The sequence below is a fragment of the Gymnogyps californianus genome, chromosome 7 (assembly GCF_018139145.2).
Source record: "Gymnogyps californianus isolate 813 chromosome 7, ASM1813914v2, whole genome shotgun sequence".
Lineage (NCBI taxonomy): Eukaryota > Metazoa > Chordata > Aves > Accipitriformes > Cathartidae > Gymnogyps > Gymnogyps californianus.
The window spans coordinates 32,253,671-32,279,795 of record NC_059477.1 but is presented as its reverse complement, the minus strand read 5'-3'; the positions used below and the strand labels follow the sequence as shown (position 1 = coordinate 32,279,795).

Genomic DNA, 26,125 nt, shown 5'->3' with positions numbered 1-26,125 from the left:
GCACTTCAGTCTAAAGAAAGTAGTAGTTAAAATACACATAGCATGGGGAACTTTGGCAAAAAGAAAGCCCACAAAAATCCTTTTCTACTCTCTGGGAGATTTATAAGGTACCACAGGACCTTCCCAAAGTAAATTTAAAATATTTAAAAAATGCAGCAAGACATCAGGAAAGTTATCCCTAACCCTTTTTAAAAAACTTCAGGCAGAAAGACAAAGAACTTAAACATTTAAGAACAACAAAATCCAACTCCTCTAGTCCTCCAAAACAATTCCTACTTTAAAAACAAAACAAACACACTTTTAGAGAAGTGTTTCATCAAATAATCTTCCAAAAATCTCCAGTTACTGCAAGAATACTTTCCACTTCTCTGGATGGATGTCTTGCACATGAGAATCTGAAAGTGTAACTGATGAAGTTTGCCACAAGGCATGATCAAAAGTCTGTTAAATCAGGGGAACCTTCCCATTCAGTTCAACAGAACTTGAATGTGAGATATTAACCCAATTTTAAGTTGAGGCAGGTTAAATACTAAAGCTAAGTATGAAGTTATTCATTACATTACCAGTTTTGACTGTTTGTTTTAAACTCGCAACCCTTGGCAATATCAGGTCTGTTCCTTGACAGAATTAAGGCCTGACGTATAGTTAAAAAATTTTAATATACCAGCCTTCAGCTGATCTGTCTTTCTACAAGAATGTAGAGAACAATTTAGGCCCTAATACTGTGAAAACTTACTTTCATGATTAGTTTGATTCAGAAGTGCAATCATATTGAACTTGGCTAGAACTCTTTCTGTACAAGCTTTGCTGTTTACTGTTATGCACAAAGGCTTACAGGAGAATCTCCAACAAACCTTAGCAAGCTGAGCAGGTGATGATCAGGACTGCCAGAGAAGTGGCCTGTGGATGAGATTTGACTCTGATTCCTTCTAGCTACTGAGTGATTTGTTTCCTCCTCCAACATGAGAATATTTGTTTGCCTTTTGACCTTTAGGGAGCTGGCATCATCTAGCTCTGCTCTGTCAGAAAGCTGGGCAGCCCTTTGGAAGAGATGGTTAGAGGTCCAGAGTCTTCACTTAAGCTTTGTTACCTGTTGTCTGTCTTGTAGCAGTACAATGTAGTTGGGCATGAAACCACTAGCAATTAGGTCACTGCAGCAAGTAGAAAACACTGAAGTATATCTTCTGCAAGACAGGCTACTATCAAAAATTCATACTTTATACAACTGTATAGAAAACCTGTCTTCTCTAACACTTTTCCTGAGGAGCAAACATCACGAGATCATCTGTCAGTGAGCCATATGTGAGATCTTCTATTATGTCAGTGGCAAGCAAAGCAAAGAATAAAATCCATGACATAACCACTTGGTAATCCTCAATTATTCGGCAGTGTGTCACTTCAAGACTAGCAGTTTCAGATTCTACTTTGTATAAAAATAAATAAAGTGGGTAATTACAGGTGCCCTAGTCTTCCAACTGGATAGTCTCTTTGTCTTAATAACTTAATATTGTACATAGCACCTGCTATCTACAAGGAAGTTATGTTCTTGCCTAGAATGTTTTCCTGTGATTTCCCCCACCCCCCCTCGGCCCCATATATGTAGGAGAAATATAGGTCAGGAAGAAAACAAGAACACATGTACATACCTGGTCAGTGATGATTTGTTTATGGTGTTATAAATCTAGATTAACTCTATCAATACCAATGGAGTTACTTCACTTTCTCTCAGGAAAACAGCATGTGTTGGAGAACTCTGCAAATCTACTGTTTCAAGGACTTAATATTTAAAGAGAAATAACATTGACTTTTAAAAAGAATACTTTATTTGATCAGGGTTTTCACAGCAGTTACCCTTGTATTGTTATCTTTGTGTGATCCAGGAAAAAAAACAACCAAAACCAAAACAAAACAACAATTGTTTTCTATATTCTGTGTCATTATTCTAGTTTGGAAAAGCATTATTTGGAATATCTTTGGGCAGTGAATTTCTATTTTTTCTTTTTCTGCTCCACCATATAGGAAGGATAACCCCCACCCCCAGGACAGAAAACTAACTGCTAGCATAACAACATGCAATAATGAATAATTGAAGATTTCTCGTGTGCTAGTGGAGGAACTTTCTGGCAAAAAGTTGCTCTGAATCTTGATTTCCCCCCCCCCCTTTAATTTTTTTTTTTAATCAGCTAGTATTTCTAGTTTAGTTATTATTATTATTATATGGATAATGCAAAATACCTATGCTGGATCTGGGAAGCCTTTTTTAAACACCTTAAAACAAAGATTTGCTCTCCTGTGGCAAGTGCTCTTGCTTAAATAAACACTTGCTTACTCAACAGGTCTGTCTCTGGTCTCTTCAAAGACTTATCTGCTAATTTTCAGTCACTACAATGGTGTTTTGGTGCTCTTCTCTCATCTCTTCAAAGTCATGCTAAGAGGAACTAGCCATCACTAGTGGCGCTTTATACAGAAAGTTTCTAAGCTTATAAAGCAGAAGGATAGAAGTGCAATTGGCACCTTTTCATAACACCATCTTGAAGATTTGAGGTTGGTGCATGAAAACCCAGTGGGACTGTAGTTCCTGTCTCCTTTCGATGTGAGAAGAGATAGCCCTGCTGCTCTCCTGACATCTGTTACTGTCCTGTGCTGCCCTGCGGCAATGGAGTATTGCTGAGTGTTGATATTTCCATTATTCCCTTCTTGCTTCTAAATCCCTTTGATCATTGGATCCACATGGTTGAATGCAAGTGGAATTAATATCACTTTAAGCCTCCAGGCTTGTTCAATTTAGCATGTCTCTTCCTTCATATGTATTCAATATTAGAGCCTCCTATTGAACTCAAAACAAATATAGTGCATTTGTCTGCTTAATCCATTTTACAAGCTTCTAAGATTCTATGCTGCTATGTCCCAGCTAACAGATGTTAAAAAAAACTAGCAGAAGGCTAGTTTCATTTTCCTGTGGCTTTGTGTGGCACAGGAGCAAAGCAGTCACTTGCTGAATTGGACCAGTAGATTTTTTAGCTGAAAAACAATTATTGTGACTAGAGCAGCAAGAATCTCTGCAGTTTTACCCATATAGGCTCAGCATGGATCTGTTTTATCCTGTTTCTACTTGATGTGGGTTTGCATTAAGCTTGGGTTTCAAATTCAGAGAAAAGCCAAGACTGGAAGGAAAAACTTTCGGTGATTAGGGATAGCAATGGTAACTGAAATGTTTGCCAACCTCAGGAAATTGGCCTAAGTTTTAGGCTTACAAGAAACCATTTCAATTGGGCAATTTTCTTCTTTATTCAAGTTTTGTTCTAAGGATTTCCAATTGTGATATCAGAAGCCTGTAAAAATTGGTTTACTTCATATTTTCTCCCAGATGTCTCTTCATGCATAATACCAATAAATCCAGATAGCGACTGTCTTTTCTAGCACAGGAGCAACTACCCCTTTGTAGTAAGTGGTTAATAATTGTTTCAGATATTTCATAATAGTGCTGAAAAAAGTTGCTCTTGTCTGTTAAACCAACAAACCAATTCTTATTTGAAATTCTGATGCATCTTGTTATTTGTTGTTGCTGTTATTCCCCATCAGAAACATAAAGATAGAAAATAGAGCAATAGCGAGTCTTTTTGGTATCTGTCCTGACTGTAGGAATTGCCCTTCCTTTTATTTCTTTTTTTCTTTTTTTTCCTGACTCCTCAAGAAGGGAATTATTTTTCTCTTTGTGCTCATGACTCTGCGTGTGTTAGAAACACTGATGGTTTGCTGAACATACTGTGTAATGTCATCTTCTAGGATCCTAGAAAAGCTGTTTTCTTTGTCACTTATTGGGTGAATCATTCAGATGTATGCTGTAGAACCACACAAGCAACAATGCTGCCTCTGATCGCTTGGACCGAAATGTCCTCAAAACAAAACTGCATCTGGCCACACACTTTAAAGCTTCAGAGTGGATTGTGGTGTTTGCTTTAATGACAAAGCATAAAGCTGCAATATGCACCTCATGACAACTTGCGTAATTTCTATAATCTATTTTATAGCCAATCTGTATTTCTGAATGCCTAACAGCTGCTTGCTAAGGGCTTCTTATGTGGAAATTGTTTGGCTGTCATTCCTGGTCATACAAAGTTGACGTGAATGGCACTTATTGTGCAAATAGTAAAGATGATTAAAAAACCAAAGACTCAGGCCCTACTGATTTCTTGCAGCAGGGTTTTGATCCAGAGCTGTCAAACGTACTTTTAAAAAAACCAACTCTCATAGCCATCTCTGAGATGAATAGCATTCTTGTACCAACTAGGAGATGCATTGAGAGAATGGAGGAAGGAAAAGATCACAAACTGAGAGGGAATCAAGATCAGAAACAGAATCTGGAAGCTTGGGCTCCCTATCCTCTCTTCAAATTACTAGATCTTGCGTGGAATTTGCCTGGATTACTCTGTTTGAAGGTTATCTATTAAAGCAATGAAAAAGATGCTTTGAAATATCTCCACTATTTGAAAACAGGACCATGCTATTTAATCTAAAGAAGAAAACTCTTGCTAGGTACTCTACCTCTGGTTTCAGATAACCTAGTCATTCCAAATATGAGGCTGTTCTCTCAGAGGCAGAAATCATCCATTGTCCTGTACCTCAGCAGGCAGATTCCTGGAGGCTGGTTTTTCCTGCCAGATAAGAAGTAGAATAAATAATGCAGGGTCATTGTGATTGCAGATCTCACAGAACTGTAATACTGTAGTTCATGATTAATGGGTTTACACTGAGCTGCCAAAACTTTTACAGAACGATGTGCTACCAGATCGCTGGCCAGTGTAAACTGGTTCACTTTTGTGACCCTATGAAAATAGACTGATTTATACCAGCTTAAAACTTAGCTGCTTACCTTAAGACATTCCCCCCCTTACGGAAACATGATAATAGTAATCATAAAAGCATTATTTACCTGTGCTTGTCTGGCCTCTGTGCTTTACCTTTTATTTCAAGTAGTCTGATGCATCATAAGCCATGCATTGTTTCAGTCATCAGTAATAGTGTCTATAGAATACATCACTGTACTCCCATACAGCTAAAATGGATCTGACAGGGATGTCGTTGGAACATTGTGTCATTGCTGTGGGAGGACAGAGGAGGCAGGAAGAAGCAGTAGATCATATCAGCAGTGATGTGAGGAATCAAGAAGCTATTGAGCAAAAAACCCCTCCAAGCTGAAAATAAACACTTGCACCATCAAAAAACCCACAAACAAAACAAAACAAAGCCTTAGGTAGCAGGAGATGAGCCTTTCAACAGAGTGCAATAGATTTAATACTGCCATGAAGAAATGCAGGGGAAGAAGATGATAAACATGGGAACTTGAAACTTCTCAAATCACTTTGAATTCTGCTGTTTAAGAACTGAGGAAAGACGGCATTTCACAGAGCCGAAGGACAGCAATAGAACTGGGTCCTGCTTCTCACATGGACTTGCTGTATGTCTTCACTAAAGTCATTCAGAGCTCAGGTTTAAAGCTAACATGGCAAAGCAGCATGGGAGAGATCTAGCTGATGCAAAAAAAACCAACCAAACAAAAAAATCCCAAAACCACCGACCCAAAAAACAAAGTCTAAAAGCTAACACAGCTGTGGCTTCATTGTAGTAGCCAGCAGTGTGATACTGTGAAAAATTGGCTAAGCAGCAGCACAGGGGAATGTGTGATTCGATTAACAAGTAAATATTTTGCAGCACTTCTTTTAGCTGGGGAATGTGGAGACATGTTGGCAGGGAAGGGATCCATGGCCATTGGAAATAGTAGCGAAGGGATTGCGGTTACAGGAAAAGTAGGAATGGTATTTGAGGCATAGGGGAAGTCTTCCTGTGTTGTAACCTGTAACATGTGACATCCTTATGCTGTTTGTCTGAGCCTGTGTGGCAATGCACTTCTGGGGCTGGGTGATACGAACTGTGATGCTGTGGCATAGTAGGAATTCCACTATAGACCTCTAACTTGCTATGCAAAAGGTCTTTGTGCTTTTACTGCCATCTTAGCTTCCTGTGCTATGGATCCTAGAGGTAGTTACTGAGGGTTTAGGACTTGCTGATACTTGTCAAAATATTGCTATATTGATTTGGAGTTGTTTAGTGATACACATATGTAGTCTATATATTCATATGGTCTTATTTTTATTAATTACCTTATCTTTATCGGTCTGTCTTCACAGCTAGATTCCTCAGAAATTATACCTGATGTTAAAAAAAAAACCTCATTCTGATGCCTTTAGATGTAATTTGGTTCTTTCTTTTTTTTTTTTTCCTTGAAATAGTTGTGTACTTAGGTGCTTGGTTTCTTTTCATGAGTGTTTGTGCTCACAAAATTTTTTCAACAATCAATTATTTTGCATGTGATTTGCCAAAGTATTCCATGATCAGCAGACTTGGATATGTATCACGAGGTGCAAATATTCCAGGAATTTGCTCAGCAAAACTGATGAACTTTCTGTTTGTGTACCTCTGCAGTTTTCAGTGCAATGATTTCTACTCCCTATTTACTGGTTCTGGATATAGGTGATCCTTATAATTGTCTTTTATCAGAAAAACACTGTTTTAATAATCTCCATGAGAAATGAAATCTTCTTGTGCAACTGGCAAAACCGCCCCTTGCTAAAATTGTGTCTATGCTATATCTGTGGGTCCACTGGGAAAAGCAGTTTTCTAACCTCTTTTACCCCCTCAGTGCTGGTTTCTAGATTTGTGGCATGGAGATTCTTTTGTCTAAAAGGGGATTTATGTGGTTTGCAGAACTCTCATTCCAATTTGACACTTTCTGTGACAATTTCATAGGGTAACTTTCTGGTTGTTCCTCGTATAGGAAAAGAGACTCTGCTTAAGGGGAAAATGGTATGGATTTTATTGATATTTTCTCAAACCCCCTCCCCAAGCTTTACAAAATTCTTTGAACTTTTTAATCCCATTGATACTAATCAAAGATCAGGTTTCCCATTACTTTTGTTACTTCCAAGTTAATTAAGAACCTTTTGTTCATGGACACCTTATAGAACTGAGGCATACTGTTACTTTTTTAATTAAGTGATACCTCAAGGCACATCTGGTGTAGAGCTTCTCTGCAGAGTTTAAAAGTGTGCCCAGTTCTAAACTGGTTTTCAGAGCCTGCAGAGCTCTGTATTGAGTGCACAGGAGCCTCCTGGCAAGTGCTTGTAAATGAAGAGCTTGCCTTGGACCTGGTTCCCTATTCAGGTCTCACTAAAGGCACTGGTAGTCTTTCTACTGACTTCAGCAAAACTGAAGTGAGACAATACTATTTTGTCTGTTGCTTACCTCAGATATACTACTCATGGAATAAAACGTGTGACTGGGAACAAAGCACAGAAACTGGCTGGGTTCTGCCCTCTGTCCTCCACGGCTGAAATTGGTTTTCAGAATAAAATTGACAGAGAGAGATCAAATTTTAATCACAATTAAGGCTTCAATATGCTGGTCTGTTAAGAAGTGTAAGTATCTCAGTGTGGTGGTGGGAGCTAATTTAAGGGGAGGAGAGGGATGATTCTCTTAATCTATCATTAAAGAAGAAATCTCTGGTAGGAACTGCATGCAAAAGGAACTGAAAAGAGAATGGAGAAAACATGAAAAATTTTTGTATATGCAAGAGATATACAACAGAGGTAATGGGATGTGAAGTGTCAGCAGCATTTGAAGAACTAGCTTTTTTCATACGTGGTTTTTTTTTTAAAATCTTCTTTAATGCTTTATCTTAAAAAAAAAAGTGAAGAATGCATTTCTCTGTTTCTAATATCAATGTTGCACATTTTTATTCACATCTGTGTAAACACTTGAATAATTGGCGTCTTTCACTTTCAGTATTGGCATCCAGAGCAGTTGTTGGGATCTCATATACAGGAGAATTGCCCCAGACTGGCAACTAGACAGATTGAGTGAGGCACTTGGGTGGGGAGAAATATAAAACACTTTGCAAACAACAAAGCTTGAAAAATGGGGAGGGGGGCTTGGGGGGAATAACTCTTTAACAACCGACTTTGTGGGTGAAAGTCAATCAGAAGAGGTTTGTATGAACCTCAGTCATTCTTGGATTATTTGTCTGCTCTTATATGAGGGGAAAAAAAAGTCAAAGAAAATGTCCTGAAGTTCATTCAATTAAAGCTGTAGAATTCAACAACGGAGCCGTCATGATTCTCAACCATACTGCTGGTACAGCTGAATATTGGTTGGCCTTTGACAGCCTTCATCATATGTTCTTTGTTATATTCTCTCTGCATGTGTGACCATGCTCTTCCCCGCTGCTCAGTGCCTTTCTGTATTCTCAGAGTTGTCTTTTTAATCTCCTGTTGATTTTTTTCCTTCTTATTCTCTTTTTTGTTTTTAATCTCAATTCTTCCTTTTTTTCATCTGTTCCCTCCTTGCTAGGGATCATCTTTGCCTGGCAGTGACATGAAATGGTATTCACCTCCCATCTTTCACTGCCCGAGAGGAGAGCTAGGCCAGTTACTCCCAATGTGATAGACAAGTTGATGTCACTGACAGGATGAAGCCTCTGTAGAACATCTTCACAAGAGCACCACAGTGCTACACCTTGCTCAATTTTAGCCTTTTAAAAGGGGATAGGAAAACTTTGCTTTGTGGACATGATGGAAAGATTTTATTATTCCTACCACTTTTTTCCCTGCTGATAAAGTAAATGTCGATATGTTCATTGAACAGATATACTGTGTAAAGAGGGGTTGAGGATTGAATTGTGCCCATATTTCATGAGAAAAGCCATTCTCATGAATTTCGATGCAGAAGAAGGAAAACGGGCCCTTCTTGGGCTTGTCTCCCAGCTGGAAGCAGGGCAGTCAGGACAGACCTGGATCTCAGACTGAGTCCAACCGTTCTTGTGTTCATACCAGCCCCACTGAAATGTGAAGAGGCTCCAAACCACTGTTTCACAATTGAATCTTCTTTTACATACACTTTTAAGCTGATAGTTTTAAGAAGGTGCATTGTGTGCTTTTGTAGAACACAGCTGAACAAATGTGATGCAATCTAAGTAACTTACTGCAACTCTCTAATTTACAAACCCAGTAAAAAGTATGTAAAAACTTTTTTATGCAGTAAGGTTTTTGAATGTAACAGGGCAGTTTCTTTATGTTTGAAAATGGAAATGTCTTTAAAGGCATTGATTTCTTTGCCTGCATGTCCCACTCTCTGCAGTCTCAAATGAAAGCTGTGTTCCCTTGTTATCAGAAATGGACATTTGGCTGAGACTTGCAAACTGGTGCTTAAGTAAGATTAAACCAGATTCCTTCTGTCTCCCTCCTCGCTAAGCTCTGCAATGCTAATGATTTATATATTGATGTTGTTGTCGTTTTCATAGGCTGATTTTTTTTCACCTTATAACAGTTGTTTCTTTTCAGATTTAAAGTGTTCTCTACAGAATAATAGTCGTCTTACTGGCCCATATCCAGCCTGTGTAAGTCCTATATTGTAGTCCAAATTTAACTTCAATTGTCAGATGAATCATAGAATCATGGGATTTGAAGAGACTTCAGAAGGCCATCCAGTCTTTCCCATGTCCAAGGCTAAATCAACTGTACATGTCATTCCTGACAGACATTTGTATGGCTTCCAGCATTGAAGATTCCACAGACTCCTTGAGAAATCTCTTCCAGGACTGCTTCAGTTCTTATTTATTAAACTTTTTCCCTAATGTCTAAATTGTCTCTGGTACAATTAAAAGCTTATGACTTCACATCTTATTTTCCATGTACATTGAGGATAAATTTGTCTTCATTTTCTTTGCAGCAAGCTGTTAAGTGTTTAAATATAATTACCACCTTAACTTCTCCACCTAGTGGGGCCCATTTGAGGAATTATTCTGTTTAAGAATTTATAAAAATGCTACCACTTTTTGTTTGCTTGTTTCCAAAGTCTCCAGCTGATTCAGGCTTGGAGTGCAGCATGCAGCACTGGATGTGGAACCTTACTAGCCATGAGAAGAGCAGATGGATGGCTTCAGTGTTAGGAGTTGGTCTTGTTTGGTTACATCGTTGCTAGAACCTGGACAGTAGAGGTAAAGTAGAAAAGAAGTCTCCAGCTCAAAGGAAGTGTGTAGGGGTTCACATTTCATCATCTGAAGACTGCTTTAACTTTTTTATGATGTCTGGTACAGCTCTCCTGGATGGCACTCTTAAAGCTTTCACTTCTTTCTTTCTATGAATAGAGACAGGAAGAAAGTCACAAGAAGCTGTCCTGTGTCAGATAGGTAAAGTGGGGTTGAGGGTGTTGTGGACCAACCATAAGCTTATTCTCTCTAGTAGACATTGCTTTATCCTGAAGTTTTGAGAGCTGTTACCTCTGTAGAAAAATTTTTTTCTGCAATCTAATTGTAGATGGTCTTGTCAATGCTGTAACTGTCTGACTGTCTGGAGCATCTTGCAGCAATAAGTTTTGCATGCTATCTAGTGCTTTTATGAAATAAAACCAACTCTTTATTAATTAAGAAAAAAGGTATTGTCATTGTATAGCCCCATCTTGCATCTAGGTTATAACTTTTTCGGCAAGGTGATGTTTCTGTTTGCTTTACAGTGCCGAATACATCAGTCCTTAACAATGTATAACCAATGATTGTTGGAGTATGCTGGCTCACATACTTGAACAAAACCGCTGTTTCCAGAAAAAATAAACTTTCAGGAGAACTTATGGGCTAGGTTTTCTGCTGACAGTTAATGGGACTTCATAGAATGGAAGGCAGCAAAGAATTTGGCCTTGTGCAGAGTATCTCAGCATGAAGAACCGGTGGCTCTTTCAGACGAAGAACCTAATTCCTTTAGTATTAAGTATTTGCGGTATAATCTGAAACTTAGTGATGTTTATCCATGGCCCAGTCTATCTCTGGCTGAAGTCACCAGGTTTCATTCCAATGTTACCCCAGGGTTCACACACCTCAGCCAGCAGAGCGCATGTGTTCATTTTCCCAAATGGCATAGAACTTGGTGGACTTGGGTGTCTGTTTTTTGAGTTCTGGCTATATTTGAAACTAAAGCACAAAGCAAAACTTAGAGGCTAAAAATTCTGTGTTTTATGAACCACAAATCTTCCATGACTCACCTTTCGTGTAATTTTATCATGGCCCTACTGGCTTGGAAATGGGCAATAGTGATTGGCCACCTGCAACATCAGCATCAAGGAAAGTTAATGTTGTGGTTACTCTTTGAAATGTGGAACCTAAAAAAAAAAAAAAGAAATATAAAAAAATCCAACAGACAACTTCACTGTAAACTGCTGATTTAGCATAACATTCTACAACAACTACTTTTTCTATAAAACTTTTTATTTAAATCAAATGGTAGGCAGACCTTTCAAAACTTGCCACATGCTAACTTCCTCCAGAATTAAACTTGTTAGCTCTGCTAGAAGCCTTGCTGAAACCTGCACTCAGATAAAAGGAACTACCTTACAAAATAAACAGGAAATAAGATTTTTCTTTCTTTCTAAGATTCATTTTTTTTGTTCAGTCCTTGGATCTTTGACATCTTGATTTTACTTTTTTTATTGTCTCCCAGCTCTATAGTCTTACACTAAATCACGGAAGCACTGAATCATTCTTCTTCCTCAATACTGGGAGAGTTAATACATATAAATGACTTAAGAGGCTTGGATGGAAGGTATGATTTAAGTTCTAAGTACTGCTGTTAGCAAAGCAATATTATTGGGCTTGTGTATGTTGAGTATTAAGATCTGAAGCCAGAGCTGTAGCTGCAAATTTGTGCTTGTGTACTTGAAACTTTATGCTGTTATCAGCTTATGCTGACATGCTTCGCCTCCACATGGTTGCCACTGGCGCTGAAAGTTATTCTAGAATTGTAAGTTACATTTCAAGAAGGTTTCAAGAGTCTCTATTCCAAATGTTACACCCAAGTCCTCTTAAATCCATGGTCAGCTGGGATTCCCAGCTGATCCTCAGGTATTCTGTGGTGTTCAGTCACTGATGCCACATGGATGTGAGTTGGAGAGAGGAAACAAGTTGGAAATGCTCATCTGCTGTGTTAAAATGACCTGAAACAAGTGTCTTCCTACAGATTTCTCTGCTACTTTCATCAGTGTATGTCCTGAAAGGCAGCACAGCACTGGGAAAATTGTTTTCCTTCCTGCAAAAATAGATTAGTAGTCCAGGTCCTGCTGTTCAGTGATCAAGGTCATACCCACACCCAGAAGTCTCCCTGAATTTTGGATGATCTTTGACACATGCGTATTTCTATCATAAACACCAACTTCTACCAGTTATTTTCTCTACTTGTAAAGGATAAGATATAAGGTGCAAATTAACTACAAAGGTTTATTGGTAGGATGAGGACTGATGCAATCTCTCTTACTGCAGATATTTAAAGTGCATGCTCTGCATATCCTGAAAATCCTTCTTTAAGGACTATAAAAGGCATTATTAGAAGTTTATTCTTTTGAGGCCAGCTGTCAATGATGAAACTCAGAATGAGATTTTTAGTCCAAACCTTCCCAAGACTAAGGTGTTTGGATTTTGGTATATATTGAGTACTAGGAATGATCCTGTAAAGGAAAACCAGTGGAATTTTATTGCCAGTGACCTGCTGCTTAGTACACTGAAAACATTTCTGTAGGTCTTGCCTTTTTTCATTTTTTTTTTTTTTTTAAATGTTGCTTATAAACTAGAATTGTAGCAGGTTTTGAAGTCAGATTGAATTATTCTCCCCAACGTGTTTCTATAGGAAGCCACTTTGGAAGCAGCAAGAACAAGCCCAACCTGCATCCCATTTGCCATCTGCGTTTCCCTCTGGCTTCAATTTGCTGCTATAAAAAGATTCTTAAGTATAGATGGTGTATTGAACCTGCCCAATGCATGTCACATTTAGTTACTCATATTTCTTCTAAGATAACAGCTGCAAAGAAGCTGTGTTTCTTGTGGTCTCCCCTGATTTACTGTTTCTTAATCTGATGTTTCAAATTAAACATGCAAGGTTTTGAGTCTTAAAATGTCATTGCATTCTTTTAAGACACACATTCTTTTAAGACACATGTTCAGCTTCTTTGTAATGGGCATGTTTTTTCTTAAAGTTTAGTGCTCAGTGGTATGGAATAATTGAATAATGTAGCATGTCTGTTTATAATCAAGATGAGTATATGTTATCAAAGGTATACATTCATTTCTCTTTTATATGTTTTTCCACATCCTTCCTTGTACCTGAAATACCCTTTGCAGCTACTTTAATATATCAATAAACCTTTAAGGTGCAATTGTGCAAGGGCACATATCAGGGCTCACGTTAGATGTGTTCTGGTGCAGCAGCATGACTGCTGGCAGTAGGTGAAGTTAGATATCTGTACAAATCCAGTGGGCCTGGTATCTTTAGTACCCTAAACAGCACTGTTAAACAGGAAAATTGCAGGATGTTTACAACTGTCTGTATCTGCAGGAAAGTCACATCCTTGCTAGTGATTTCTTTGCTAGGCAGCACAGAGGGCTAGGATGATTTTCTTTTTTCTTTTTTTTTATTTTTGGTTTTTTTCTTATGATTTATATAAATAGATGTTTTTGACTGCCATCCTTCTTGTGCTCTAATAAACCTATCTTTAAATAAATGTAGGTCACTTAGCATCATCTTGAGTTATTCTTTTGTATAAGATCAGGATGAAATTCCTCACCCAGCTATGTAATTGTACCATGGAAACCATTTCAGGTTAAAGCCCATGTGGCATTAGTTATGTTAATATAATAAGAGCGCCAAATTTATTGATTAGACAAATAGATTCTCTTACCTCTCTTTCTGATCTGCTAAAAATAATTCAGTTCTGTGTCACACAAGCTGTATGACAATATCTTTTTGTCTCTTTTAGAGACTTGTCAGCTGAATATTAATTATGAAGTTTGTTCTCAGTCACACCGGATTAGCCACTTTTACTTATGGACACTTCTACAGTAGCCAGTGTTGTGATTTGCATATTCAACAAAAGCTAATGAACTGAGCATCGCAGAAGCCCTGAAAGAGTACGTGGGAAGAGTTGTCCATTTTCTTGCAAGGATACCCAGGACATACAGTAGACTAAAGGAAATCTGCCACAAAACACTTTTGTTCTCCACTTGTCTCAAATAGTGTAGCCTGAACTCCTAGAAGATATTGGACAGTGCTACCTAAGAAAATGGCCTAGCTTCATTTCAGAAAGCTCCTACTATACTTCGTAGCTCAAACTCTGTATCACAGTCTCACATGCATACATCTCCTTTGGAGCTTGATAGTATTTCAGTCTTTAAAACAGCCGGGAGAACGTTATTGTATCAGAATAAAACATAGAGGTTGCAATAGTATTTTGTTAAAATGAGCACCTGGAACAGTTTGAACCTGTTCTTTCCTTTTTCTGTGTACAAGCAAGATTCTTGCTAATGCAAAGCCTCATGGCTGACTTGCTGAGTGTGAAATCCAAGGCACTGAAATGATGGGATTTGAAGAACTTGCTTACTTCTGGGAAAATCTTTGACATGATGGTCCCAAATGAAATTGTAATTTTGCTTGGAATTTTTTTGCTGTCGCTTTAGTGAGCCTAAGCTTTAGCACAAATTGCAAGTTGATCTGTAATTCCCATTTGTGTGGGACAGTTATGCAAATGCATACTGTGGGAACATTCCCAGGGATCTTACATGCATAGTGTTGCCAAAACTTAAGCTTGCAAAATTTTGGGATCATGGAGTTGCGCATGAAGATTTGGCGTCTGATCTTGTTCCTACTGCCATGTCTAATAGTTGCTATCAAATTTTACTGGGAAAAGGGTAGGACATTTAGGGGTCTGGGTTGAAAATGCCTTGAAAATTTTTATGACGAAAGGGCTTTTCTAGAAACTGGGTATGTAGAGAACAAGTGAGATGATGATGATCACTTATGGATGAGACAACAGAGGAAGAGACAATAGAGGAAGAAACCCCAGTCGAGTTAGGACTGATACAAAATGTCACTTGCTCCCATAGTGTCAGGACACATTCTGAGGCTCTGCTTGACCACAACACTTAGCAAGACCTACAAATAGCAGAGCACAGGCACAAAAAGATCTGAACATCACAAAAGCATGATTTGTGGACAGTCTCCTATTGTTCCCTTAGAAAAAGAAAAGATCTATTTCTTTTGTATTAATAGCATGGTCAGTTCAAATTAGTCCTACTTGCAACAGCATAATCTTGTTGCTGTTCCTTTACCAGAGGCCAATACCTGTTATAATTACTGGGTCTGAAGGAGAAGCTGCCCAGAATAGTGTGGCTACGATTGGTGGCGTTACAAGTCACTTGCTTCCTGTTCTGGATTCCAGCCTCTTCCCATCTGCTAAATCTACACATGACTTCATCACCTTTGCTGATCCTTTATGGTTAATTGTTCTCCCTACATGCTGTTTCTTGGGTACTGGTAGCTGACAGGAGGCAGGATACTTCCTTGTGTGGTCTTGTAGGGCAAGACTGAAAAGATAGTCACAAGTCATATGGCTGCAAAAATTCATTTCTGTAGTTCTGTGGAGAATGTGTTCAGTTATAGATTTGTATAGAAGTATGGTAACCACATGTTAGTCCTTGTGGTAAAGAAAGAAGTTGTAGGAAAGGAAATAAGGTGTGTGAAAAGGGGAAGCTGTCAAGCAGGTTTAGAAATGAAACTTTTAAATACTGAAGGTTTTGAAGCATAACGGATAACATTTAGTCCCTGGCAAAACTCTGTTGAATTCAGTGATCTGTGTAAGGGAATAAATTTTACCTAGTGTTTTAAAATGTGTGCTTTTTGAAAACACCCTCCAACTGATTGATATAAAGAGAGAGCTATAATGAGATCCAGCTTCCTGTAAGTTTATGGTAATTCTGTGCCTTTTGCTGCTTATGCTATTTATGTGGTCCTATTACTGTAGCCTGACTCCCACCCTCTAATATAGTTATCCTCACAACACTTCTTTGTGGTAAGGAAGTACAATAATCCCCACTTTACAAATGGGGAGCCATGGCAAAAGAGAGGCTTAGTGACTTGCCTGAGGTCATGCAGGCAGCCCATTATGGAGCAAGGAATTCAACCAGGACTCCCAAACAGCAGATAAATGCTCCAACCCCTGGGCTGTCTGTCCTTTTGCTCCTGTTTTTAAAGAGCTCAAAAGGTTCCATCCAGATTTCAGACATGGTTCAGAAGTTATTGAAGGCAGTCTGGCTAAAATAACAGAATAGCTGGACCAAGTAAAAATGTGCCGCTTCGGTGTAGAGTTGCAATATCAGTAAGTCAAATAAAGGTTTTTCAGCTGGCAGCTCTGGCTTCCTCTCACTTGTGCGAGCTTGCTGTCATACACACCCACACGCCCTCTCTGCAACTCATTTTTCTTCTGCCTCGGAGGAAGGACTTGGTAAAAGGAAATTAGTATAATTAAATGGTTATGTAGGAAGCTGATGGTAAGTATTTACTTATATAAAATAAGTGGAGGAGAAAAAACTATGAGGTGGATTTCTTAGTGTTTGCTTTTGGGGGTTTATTTTTGTGAGCAGACTATTGAGTGACAGAGATTTGTTCCCAGTAGAAAATGCTTGAAACACATTAGTCTGCTTTGGTATTAGAAAGATTAGAGGGCACACTGTGAGAATTTGTGAGAATTTGTAAGAATTTATGTGCTTTTTAGAAAGAGTTAAGAATAAAAAAAAAAATCCCGATTAGAAATGCTGTCTAGCCACATCACTACCCTACAAGCCAACATTTGCATGGTGGTTTTCTTTTATGTTTAATACCACAATGTTTGTATTGCAACTTCAGTTACAGTTGGTTTTGTTTAGAGACCATAGTCTAGGTGCACACAGCATGTGAAATGAGATGTTATGAGTTCATGTAGCATCCTTGAAATCTCATTCAGCAGCAAGCTTGAAATACCTAAGAAAAAGATTTTAGGGATAGGCTTATTCTAGAAAGTTGCTTAAATAAAAGAAAAAAAAATCAGATACATTCCATAGCTTCTACGTGTCTGCTTTCTTCCTGTCTATCAAATTTTAAGCTTGAACAATATTTGTTCTCTGGAACATTATTTCTTTAAAATATTTGGACATGGTTGTTCCATAGTAACACCAGACTGCACAACATGGAATTATTTATTTATTTGGGAACATAATTGCTAAACGTTCTCTAAGCTGAAAAAAATACTTCCTAATTATTTAGTAGAAGCATCTTCAGCATACATAGCTAATTAAAATCAGACTGCTAAATGTGGATGATTAGAGGCTTATGTTGCTAGAAAACTGCTTGTGCTGATTTGAGCTAATATTCATTTGTAAATTCAATCCCATTTAGACACTTTATTTAGAAAAACATAAATCTTTGCAAGATGTGCTTATGGAAAAGACTAGCTATTATTTTATTTTATGCTTTACAGTCTCACTATATTAGGCATCAATTTGTTGACAGTTTTTGGCACATTACCAACATGCAATAGAAATGTAACCTGACCAGTTAGAGTGGCTTAGTTGTTCAGGATTTTTTTCTTTCTTTCTACTTCCCCCCTCCTATTCCTTTCTTTTCTTTTTTTTTTTTTTTTATTCTCATATTATTTTGTGTAGAGCTTGATCGAGTAGCCAGAGAAATCAGTGGAAAGCTGGTGTTGGGCTTTAGCTCAGTCTTGTCATCAGAGGGTCTTTCCCAGCCGCAGGACTTTTCGTCCAATGCAGTCCAGACATACCTGAGCCCAGTGATGCTTGGAGGATGAGTGTATATTGAATGCAGGCATGTGCCGGTGGCTCTGTTTCAGGTACTTGGTGAATTTGGTCTTGTACCATACCCAGTGTGGAGGTTTCTGTGTGTAAGCAGCTGTCATGCCTAACAAGTTCCTTAAAGTCGCCCTGCATAAGCAGTGCATTGTACCTAAGGACAGATACTTGAGCATTTTGTCCCTGCAGAATAGACCTGTGAGCATCTGCAGTGCATATAGTTTTCTCTCTTGCTTATTTCAGCCATTATAATGGCATGAACCAAAATGGAGTTCCATTTGCACGAGTGAGTATCAAGTTTGAATTGGATTCTGCATGTTGGTTGTTGGGTTTTTTTGTTTTGTTTTCAATTTTACTACTGTTACAATATTATTTTTAAAACAAAATTTAGGGGGTATATGCTTTTTTAAATGCTGTTCTGGTTTTGTAAACTCTCTGCAAAGTTGATACAGATGTGTGTGGAAGGATAGGTTTTGTTACTGGCTTCTTATGGAATCGAATGCATTACAGTGTCTTCAGACAGGAGAAGATTTGCATAGCATCTGTATTATACCTGGCACGTTATTGTCACTACTGGTGATCTGAAAATTTTATTGCAGGCTTGGCAATATTGCAGGCAGTATTGGCAGACTGATTTGTTAGTTAAGAGTTTCACAGCTAGAGAGACATTGCAGGTTTTGGTATTTATAGGCTATGGAAAGGTGTAGCTTAGCAGAGGAAAAGAACATGTGGGAAGGAAAACTGAAGACTGAGTAGTTAGTTAAGCATATCGAAAAGTGAAGATCATCTGTGGAAAAGAGAAAGTCAAGGAAGCACTTTGAGAAGGACAGAAAAAAAGAAAATTAGAAATAAACCTTAAAATGGAATTTAGGCCAATTCAGAAGAGGTAAGCAGATACAAAATTATCAACATCATATACTAAAAGTGACGAAAGATCACAGTTGATATTTATGGCAATTTGAGATTTGCAAAATGTTTGTTCTCAATCTGTAAAGAAAAATAAATTTTAAAAATGTGCTGGCAAATATGGACTCGGTATGCATCAGTTTAGATCTGTGTAATTGATTGAAAATCTTCTGGGATAAACTGCGGTTTTAGCCAAGTGGAGAACTGAGTTTGGCGTCTTGTCCTTAATGAAAGAAAAAATAATCGAAAGAATAATTCTCTCACTTTTTCAGGCAAATGGTTGTTCATTGCAGTGACTATAGATGTGAAAGACTGTCGTTGTTTGTCTGTTAGGGTGCTAAGTACATTTGTTAGAAAAGAAGCAAGTCTTTGATTTCATCTCTTGTCTCTGGAATACAATCAGTTTCTTTCTTATTTAAATTATATTATGATTTCATATGGTTCTTTGATAAGTTAAGGTACAAAGATAATTTGGGGTTGGTTTTTTTCTGTTTGTGTTTTAAAGAGTTGCTTGTACTGGAGAGGGAGACTAATGCTGTGCTCTCAAGTGACTGGGTGCCAATACAGAGATTCACTGCAAGATTAATTCTCGTGTAAATGAAGGCAGAATTTCTCAGTTTAAAGCTTTGCATCATGGTTAAGGAAATCATCTTTATTCCATTTGTGTGTTGGTCTCAGTAATTCAATTGTCAGAAACGCTAGGGGATTTTCTTGGTTTTTTGCATGTCAATATACAGAAATGCTAACAGAACACCATTCCAGAAGTCCAAAGTCCAGGTCATCTGGATTCTTATGAATGAGGAAGGAGGCTTCCAGCATTTTTTAAAAATCTGTGTGCATACATAATATAACTGATATCTTGGAAGGATTTGCCTTCGAAACCATAGTTCCTGACAAGTGCATACTGTGAAGCAGAAAGCTCTGTGGCTCCCACATCTTAGAACAAAACACTCTCTGGAGGTGCCTCTCTCTCTCTGTTGACTATGAGGGAGCCAAAACTTCTAGTTCAGATTAAACATCTAACTTTTAGACTAATAACTTCCATGAGAGGAGCTGCCCTCTTAAACTGTTTTTGATCAACGTAGAGAAGGTGTTTCTATATGTTTATGGAGCATGTCAGGTATGCTATATGGAAAACTCTGTTCTCAGACTGGGGTTTCAGATGCATACATGTGACATTGGAGTGTAAGTCCTATTTGGAAGCGAAGGAGTTTTGTGTTCCCCTGCTCCCCAAATAACTGCAGCCTGTTCTAGAAAAAGTATCCTTCATACAGTCAGGAATAATATGGCCCTAGTTTAACTGATTTTTCTCTTGTTCAAATTGAAGTTTCACTGTTTACTCAAGTATTCTTTATTGTAACTTTCATCAGAATCAGATAAATACACAGTCTATCATGAATTGGTGTGTATGGCAGAGGATTATGACTGAAAGCCCAGTGTTCTTCATTGGTTCAACATGACCTATTGGTGGGTCAAGCCATTTCTCAGTTTTTTTCTTTGTTAAACTTGTCTATTAAATAGGCATTTTACAGTAGGGCTTCTAATTTACATAGATGATTCAAGGAATTAGTACTAGGGTCAGCTACTACTTTTTTTTTCTGGAAAACCTGAAATTTTACTTTTCAAAAATACAATAATTTTTGCTTTCTGTTGGGAAGTATGAAATGTGTAGCAGAAGAAACACCTCTGAAGCAGATATCTGTAATGAGGTCTCTAAAATGCCATTTTTGTAGCATTATGAAATTTGGTCTCCATGCTATTTGGCTAGTCTATGTGCTGTAGAAGGATTTGCAGTAGAGACTGGGAATTTCTGCAAAAGTATTTGTTATGTACTAGCAGTACTTTGGAGGGATATATCCAGATATTTCTTAGGATCTTGAAAGCATGGTATGAAAAATCAGATTTTCCACATTCCCACTTGCAACTTAAATCCAGTGCAAACAGAGGTCTCTCTGTTTCATATGTACTTGTTTAACGCTGACTCTACTTTTAAGACTTATTGATTTTGGTGTATTCCAGGCCAGGAAAATCAAAGTCATATTGTGAAAATATCCTCCTGAAATAAGCTATTACCTTTTAATGCAGTTGTAAAGGATGACTTTTTGGTTAGGGCTCTGGCCTGGGACTTGAGAGTTCAAACTGAGTTCAGCTCAAGGCTGTGACCCTGACCGCAACTGTAGGCACACCAGGCAATCTTTCTGGGTCTCAGTTCCCCACCCAGAAAATAGCACTTGTCACCTTAGGCTGAAGACTCTTACTATGTATACGAATATAGCACACACATAGAACAATCTGCTCCTGATCTGATTCTTATGTGTTACTGTAATGTAAGTAATTAATCATCATAACTTCTATATTACCACTTGTTTCTCTTTTACAGTCCACATCATGGGGGATGTGAAACTGGTGACATCTACTCGAGTCTCCAAAACCTCCCTGACACTCAGCCCCCCTGTCCCTGCTGAAGCACCAGCATTTACTCTTCCTCCTCGGAATATCCGAGTGCAGCTGGGAGCCACCGCAAGATTTGAGGGGAAGGTAAGAAACGGAGATGATGGAGGGCTTCTCTGCTTGGTTTTGCCCTTTTCTGAAGCTGCCTAGTAGGCTGCAAAGATAGTGAAGTTGCCTCTGCAATACGGGACCTTTATTCAAGAAGAATGCACCAGTGTTTACCCTCCTGAGGAGGGAGGAGCATTACAGGTCTGTTTCTCAGTAGATGTTGCAAAACCTAAGTATGTACTAAGTATAACCTGGTTGAACATGCCAGGCACTGAGCTTAGTATCAGTGGAAAACTGCTTCAAGAGCTGTCTCTAAAAAGAGAGTACATATTCTCCTACTGCATATTCGTCTCCCTGCATTCCAAATCTGCTTGTTCGTGAAGCTTCATGTGTAACACAAATCTAACCCTGCTACAGCATGTTCTTCCTAGCAGTCAAGCTAGGAATCTGTAAAGAGAGTTGTGACATTTTTGTATCTGCATCACCTGCCATACATGTTGTTAATCAGAAAGCAAAAAGAGCATTTTCAGAGGAAAGATTGATTTGTTCAAGGAAACTTGTTAACCCAAAGGGTTTAAAAGGATGTGTAGTGGGGTGTGGATCCCAGGTTCTTCCCTTCCCCTCATGCTTGGGACATTGAATTGTGCTTACTGGCATCCATATTCTTTCATGCTTCAATCCTGGTATGATCTCTTGTTCTAGCTATCTTTCTTTCTCCTTCCTTAACCCAAATCTTTTTCCTGGAGCTGCCAGTTTTCCCCCTCAGCCCTTTCAGCTTCCTTCTGTCCATGTCATGCTCTGATTGCATGCTGACAGCTATATCATCAAACCGACCGCACTTTTAATCTTTGAAGTGGTGGGACTTGTCTGACAGAGGCAGGAAACTACAACTTTACTGTAACAAAAGCAAGGGCTAGAAGGAATTTGGGAAATTCATAACTTCTGAAACTCTAACTTAAACAGAGGGCCGGTAGAGGGCATCTGATATTTATCTTATTTGTTTATGCAAGAGCAGGCCAGGAACTGGGATTTTTCAACAGGAACTGGGCAGAAAAACAATTTTTAGAGTATATAAATTTTTAAGTGCAAAACTAAAACTCAGAAGTAGTTCTTGGATTTGACTTTTTGGAGAAAAGTTGGCAGTTTTCATAGAAAGCAGATAATTTCAATGAAAGTGTTTAAACCAAAGAACAGGTTTTTTTATCAAACCTTTAGAAAGATTTTTTTTTTAAAAATTAGCTTACTTTTATTGTGATTTTAAGGCACCAGTCAGAAACCCTCTGTGTGTATGACATTGGCCAGTCCCAGTGAGCATTCCCTTTCTTACTGTTTTTATCCTTCCCGCCCCCCCATTATTTCACCTTGCTTTGTTGCAGACACAGTGGAAAAATGGCAACATATTGCTACTTTATGCATTGACACCTGTGCACAATACTACTCTAACTCCGACTGGTTCTTCCAGACAACACTGCAACTGGCAATAACAGTACAGTGAAATCAATGTTGAAGCATGTGATGTTGCTAAGATTTGGTTTTACATTTCTCATGTTTCCTAATCAAAAGCTGAAGTGGGATATTTCCAATTTTTAGTGCAATCTACAGACTTTTTATTATTAGTCATATGGAAGCAATTGTAAAATATAATGACCTACGAGCTAGAGTGCCATCACTGCTTTGCATTTTTTTCAGATCTGGTCTTAAAGTATTAATTTTTCAGGGATACCTATCCCCTTTTTAAAGTCGCTTTGAAGGCTGGAAGGGTAAAGTCCAAGGGGTTTTTATAGTAGTTTGGAAAAAATACACAAATTCAATACTAATTAAACTGACAGGCTTAAGTTCCTTGAATGAACAAAGCTTTGAGTCAAGCCCTGGATTGAACCTACTTGAAAATCTAAATTCCAGTTCTGCTCATCTGGTATATGAGCATGGCTGAAACTTTTAATTTTCCGTTCTTAAAATGGAAATGATAATATACTATTTGCATGCATGTTGTATAGCTGAAATAAACCTTTAATGCTCAAAGTGCTTTTGTAAGTGCCAAACATTAAGAGCACAGCTTCGCTGAAATACGTGTGAGATCTGCAATTACTTTGTGGCAAGTAGCCTGCCTTAACGGTTTGGCAAACCAAGATGATGCAATTACAGCAACTGTCTTTGGCACTTCAGCCTCTTGCTATGCTTGGAGTATTTTTTGTTCAGTCCAGCTTACTGCCCTGGAGGCGCTTTATTTTACCTCTCTCAGCTAACACAGATGAGAGTAAACATGTGACGCAGCTGAAGACATAAAACAGCCAATCTTTATCATTGTGAATTAGTTCCAAATTTCCTGGAATACACCCTAGCTGGAGGCTGAGATATGAACTTGCAATTTTTTTAATTTTTTTTTTTTTTTGGGGGGGGGGAGAACAAGCTACATTCTAATAATTGAACATAGAAAGTAATGGAGCACAGCACATTCTCCTTATTATCTTATGCAAGAAAAATTAGGTTTTTAATTATAATACCAACTATTAAAATTTAGTCTGTGTGATCTGCTGTTTGTAATATAACATGGTTGGGGAGTTTGTGTTTGGTTCTGTTGTTTATAACTGGTGGTTTCAAATTCGTATTTTGTTTGTGCTCCTAGTCTAGTAACATGGGCAGGGTGAGCAACATGGGCAGGTACGCAACAGTACAGTTTGAAAGGATACTGTCACTTAATAGCTGCAGCAGCTTGCAGAGCTTGTATCATCTGGGTCCATTTTCAGCTGCTTAGTACAATGTTGCTTCTTCTATCACTTTAATGTTCCAGAGGTTCAGAAGGACAGGTTCGGAAGGACAATCTTAATAAAAACAATTTATTAAGATTTAGTAATAGAAGTAGCTACTGAACATACTTAGGTTTTTCTATCCTGGAAAATAGGCTACAGATGTTATGATGGGTTGTTGCTGATACCCTGCTTCATCACACAGTATAAATACCAAACTAGACTCAGGCTAAAGAAAAATAAAAAGTTTTAAAAATGGCTAGACAGGAGATTTTCTTCAAAGAGTTCCTCTGCAGTGGAATTTATCTTATCAGAAGGAACAAACATTTTGAGAATCCAAGACAGGATATAAATCTGATATTGTGATGATCCTGTACTCTCATTAAGTGAACAAGGAAGAGAGGGCCCCAGAGTCAAACTTGCTGCTTTTCTTTTCAGTGGCATGTAAGATAAGTTGTGTGAAATGGCAATTCAAGATCAAGGAGAATGCAGAAATTGAGAAATAGCCCATAAATGTAGGAAATTAGAGGTAGAAAGGAACTGGAGTTACCATTAACAGGAATTCTTTTTTTTTCTGTTCCTCCCACTACCACCCTGGTTTTCTTACTAAAATCTCAGCAAGTTTATCTATATCTGACTGCAGATCTCAGTTTTCCAATGTGACCTCAGCTTAAAAAGTTAGCTCATCATCTTTCAAGTGTATGAGCATGATTTTGGCCTGGAGCACAGACTGAGGGGTGGAACCACTTAGTAAGGCAAAGGCAAGGTTTCCTTCCCTAGATGCTCCCCAAACATCTGCTGTGTGGACATCTCAGTTGTTCATCAATCAATTGCTGAGGTGATTTTTAGGGAAACCATCCCAGATTATTATGAAATGGTGTTGTGGGTTCTCAGCTTGTTAGGAATTGATTGATGTGCTTCTTCAATTGCACATCATGTGTGAGGTGAACAGCTCAGGGTAGTAACCTCCTGCCTTGTGCTAAGGCATTGTAGCTTGTCTGTCAGAGCCTTTAAGATACTCTTGGAAGAGAAGAGCAGGCCAAAATGTTACCAGGATTTGTTTTAAGCTGTTTCTTTCTCTGTTGTATTAATCACTAGAATGTTTATTAGTGCTTTGCAACATTAAATTGTGATTGTATATCTTTATCTTTCTAATTCATCTGAACATCACTGGATTTTATAATGCTTAATGGCATACTAATGAAGGAGATTCCTTTCTTTGTAGCAAATATCATGGGGGTTTCTGTGGCAAGTGTCACCTGAGAGGCCAGGGAAATCCTTTTCAGCCATAGCACCTGAATAAGCATCTGTAAATTATCAGGCAAGGAGGTATTTCAATGCTGCTGATGACATTTGATCAATTCATAATCCAAGCATGGTATCCTATCAAATTCTTTCAGACTTTGAGTGTTCCTAAATTTCACTTTCTGAAACAGTGCAGGATACTTTAATTATGACATGGAGCACATTACTGTGCTGACCTACAAGTACAAGATCATTAGCCGTATATCTAGTTTAAAATTTAATTTATTTCAGTCTCTCTCACTCTCTGAAACTCAGCTGCACTATTCTATAGCAAAAGTTCAAAACATCACAGTAGACCAATACGGATGCAAATAGTATAATTTTCCATACAGTCAAATGAAATAAAGCTTTTAAACATTTCCATGAATTTCGCTATCCTTTCCAATTCTTACAAGGATGGCAAACATATATTAATTTGAGTGCTGGGCAGAAGCTCCTAGAAAGATATTTCACTGGAATTTGCAGATCTGTACAAGTTTTCTTTTCTTGTGATGGGCAGAGGGTGGCCACAGATTTCCACAACTTTGCATGTTTTTGTGCCTACCTTAGGCACAAAATTATCCTCTTTACTGGTCTTTCAGAGACTGCAGGCTCAGTGACTTAAGACTGAAGCCTGTCTTACGACTCAAACTCCATCCTTTTTGAGAAGACCTCCTCCTTCATATTTAGAAATTTGACTTCTAAATATTGGACAACTTTATCCAGCTCTAAGTTGCTGCAACTGTTTAGAGGGGAAGATATGTCTCCAGTGTAGAACCTAAGAGTTATTTAAATGTGCCCTGACTCCACTCTGCATCCACCTATACCCACAGCTTAAGTGTTGCTCTCAGCCTAAATTGGCCCATCCTAGTGTTAAGGCTCAGGTTCAGCTTTTGCTTGGGTTTGTGAGCCTTGCTATGTGTGTATTAAGATGGCAAGCTGATCCTCCGGTTCCCTTTCTGTGTTTAGAAGCACTGAA

General features: G+C 38.2%; 1 protein-coding gene across 5 annotated transcripts in view; it reads left to right on the top strand.

Moving 5' to 3' along the window:
* The window catches only part of MYLK (myosin light chain kinase), a 223,844-nt gene that overhangs the window by 41,418 nt on the left and 156,301 nt on the right, over positions 1-26,125 (top strand). For all 5 annotated transcript variants that reach the window (XM_050899516.1, XM_050899517.1, XM_050899520.1 and 2 more), the window contains one exon: positions 20,997-21,154. In XM_050899516.1, coding sequence (XP_050755473.1) covers positions 21,005-21,154 — 150 coding nt within the window. In that variant the 5' untranslated portion in view covers positions 20,997-21,004. The remainder of the gene's footprint in view (positions 1-20,996; positions 21,155-26,125) is intronic.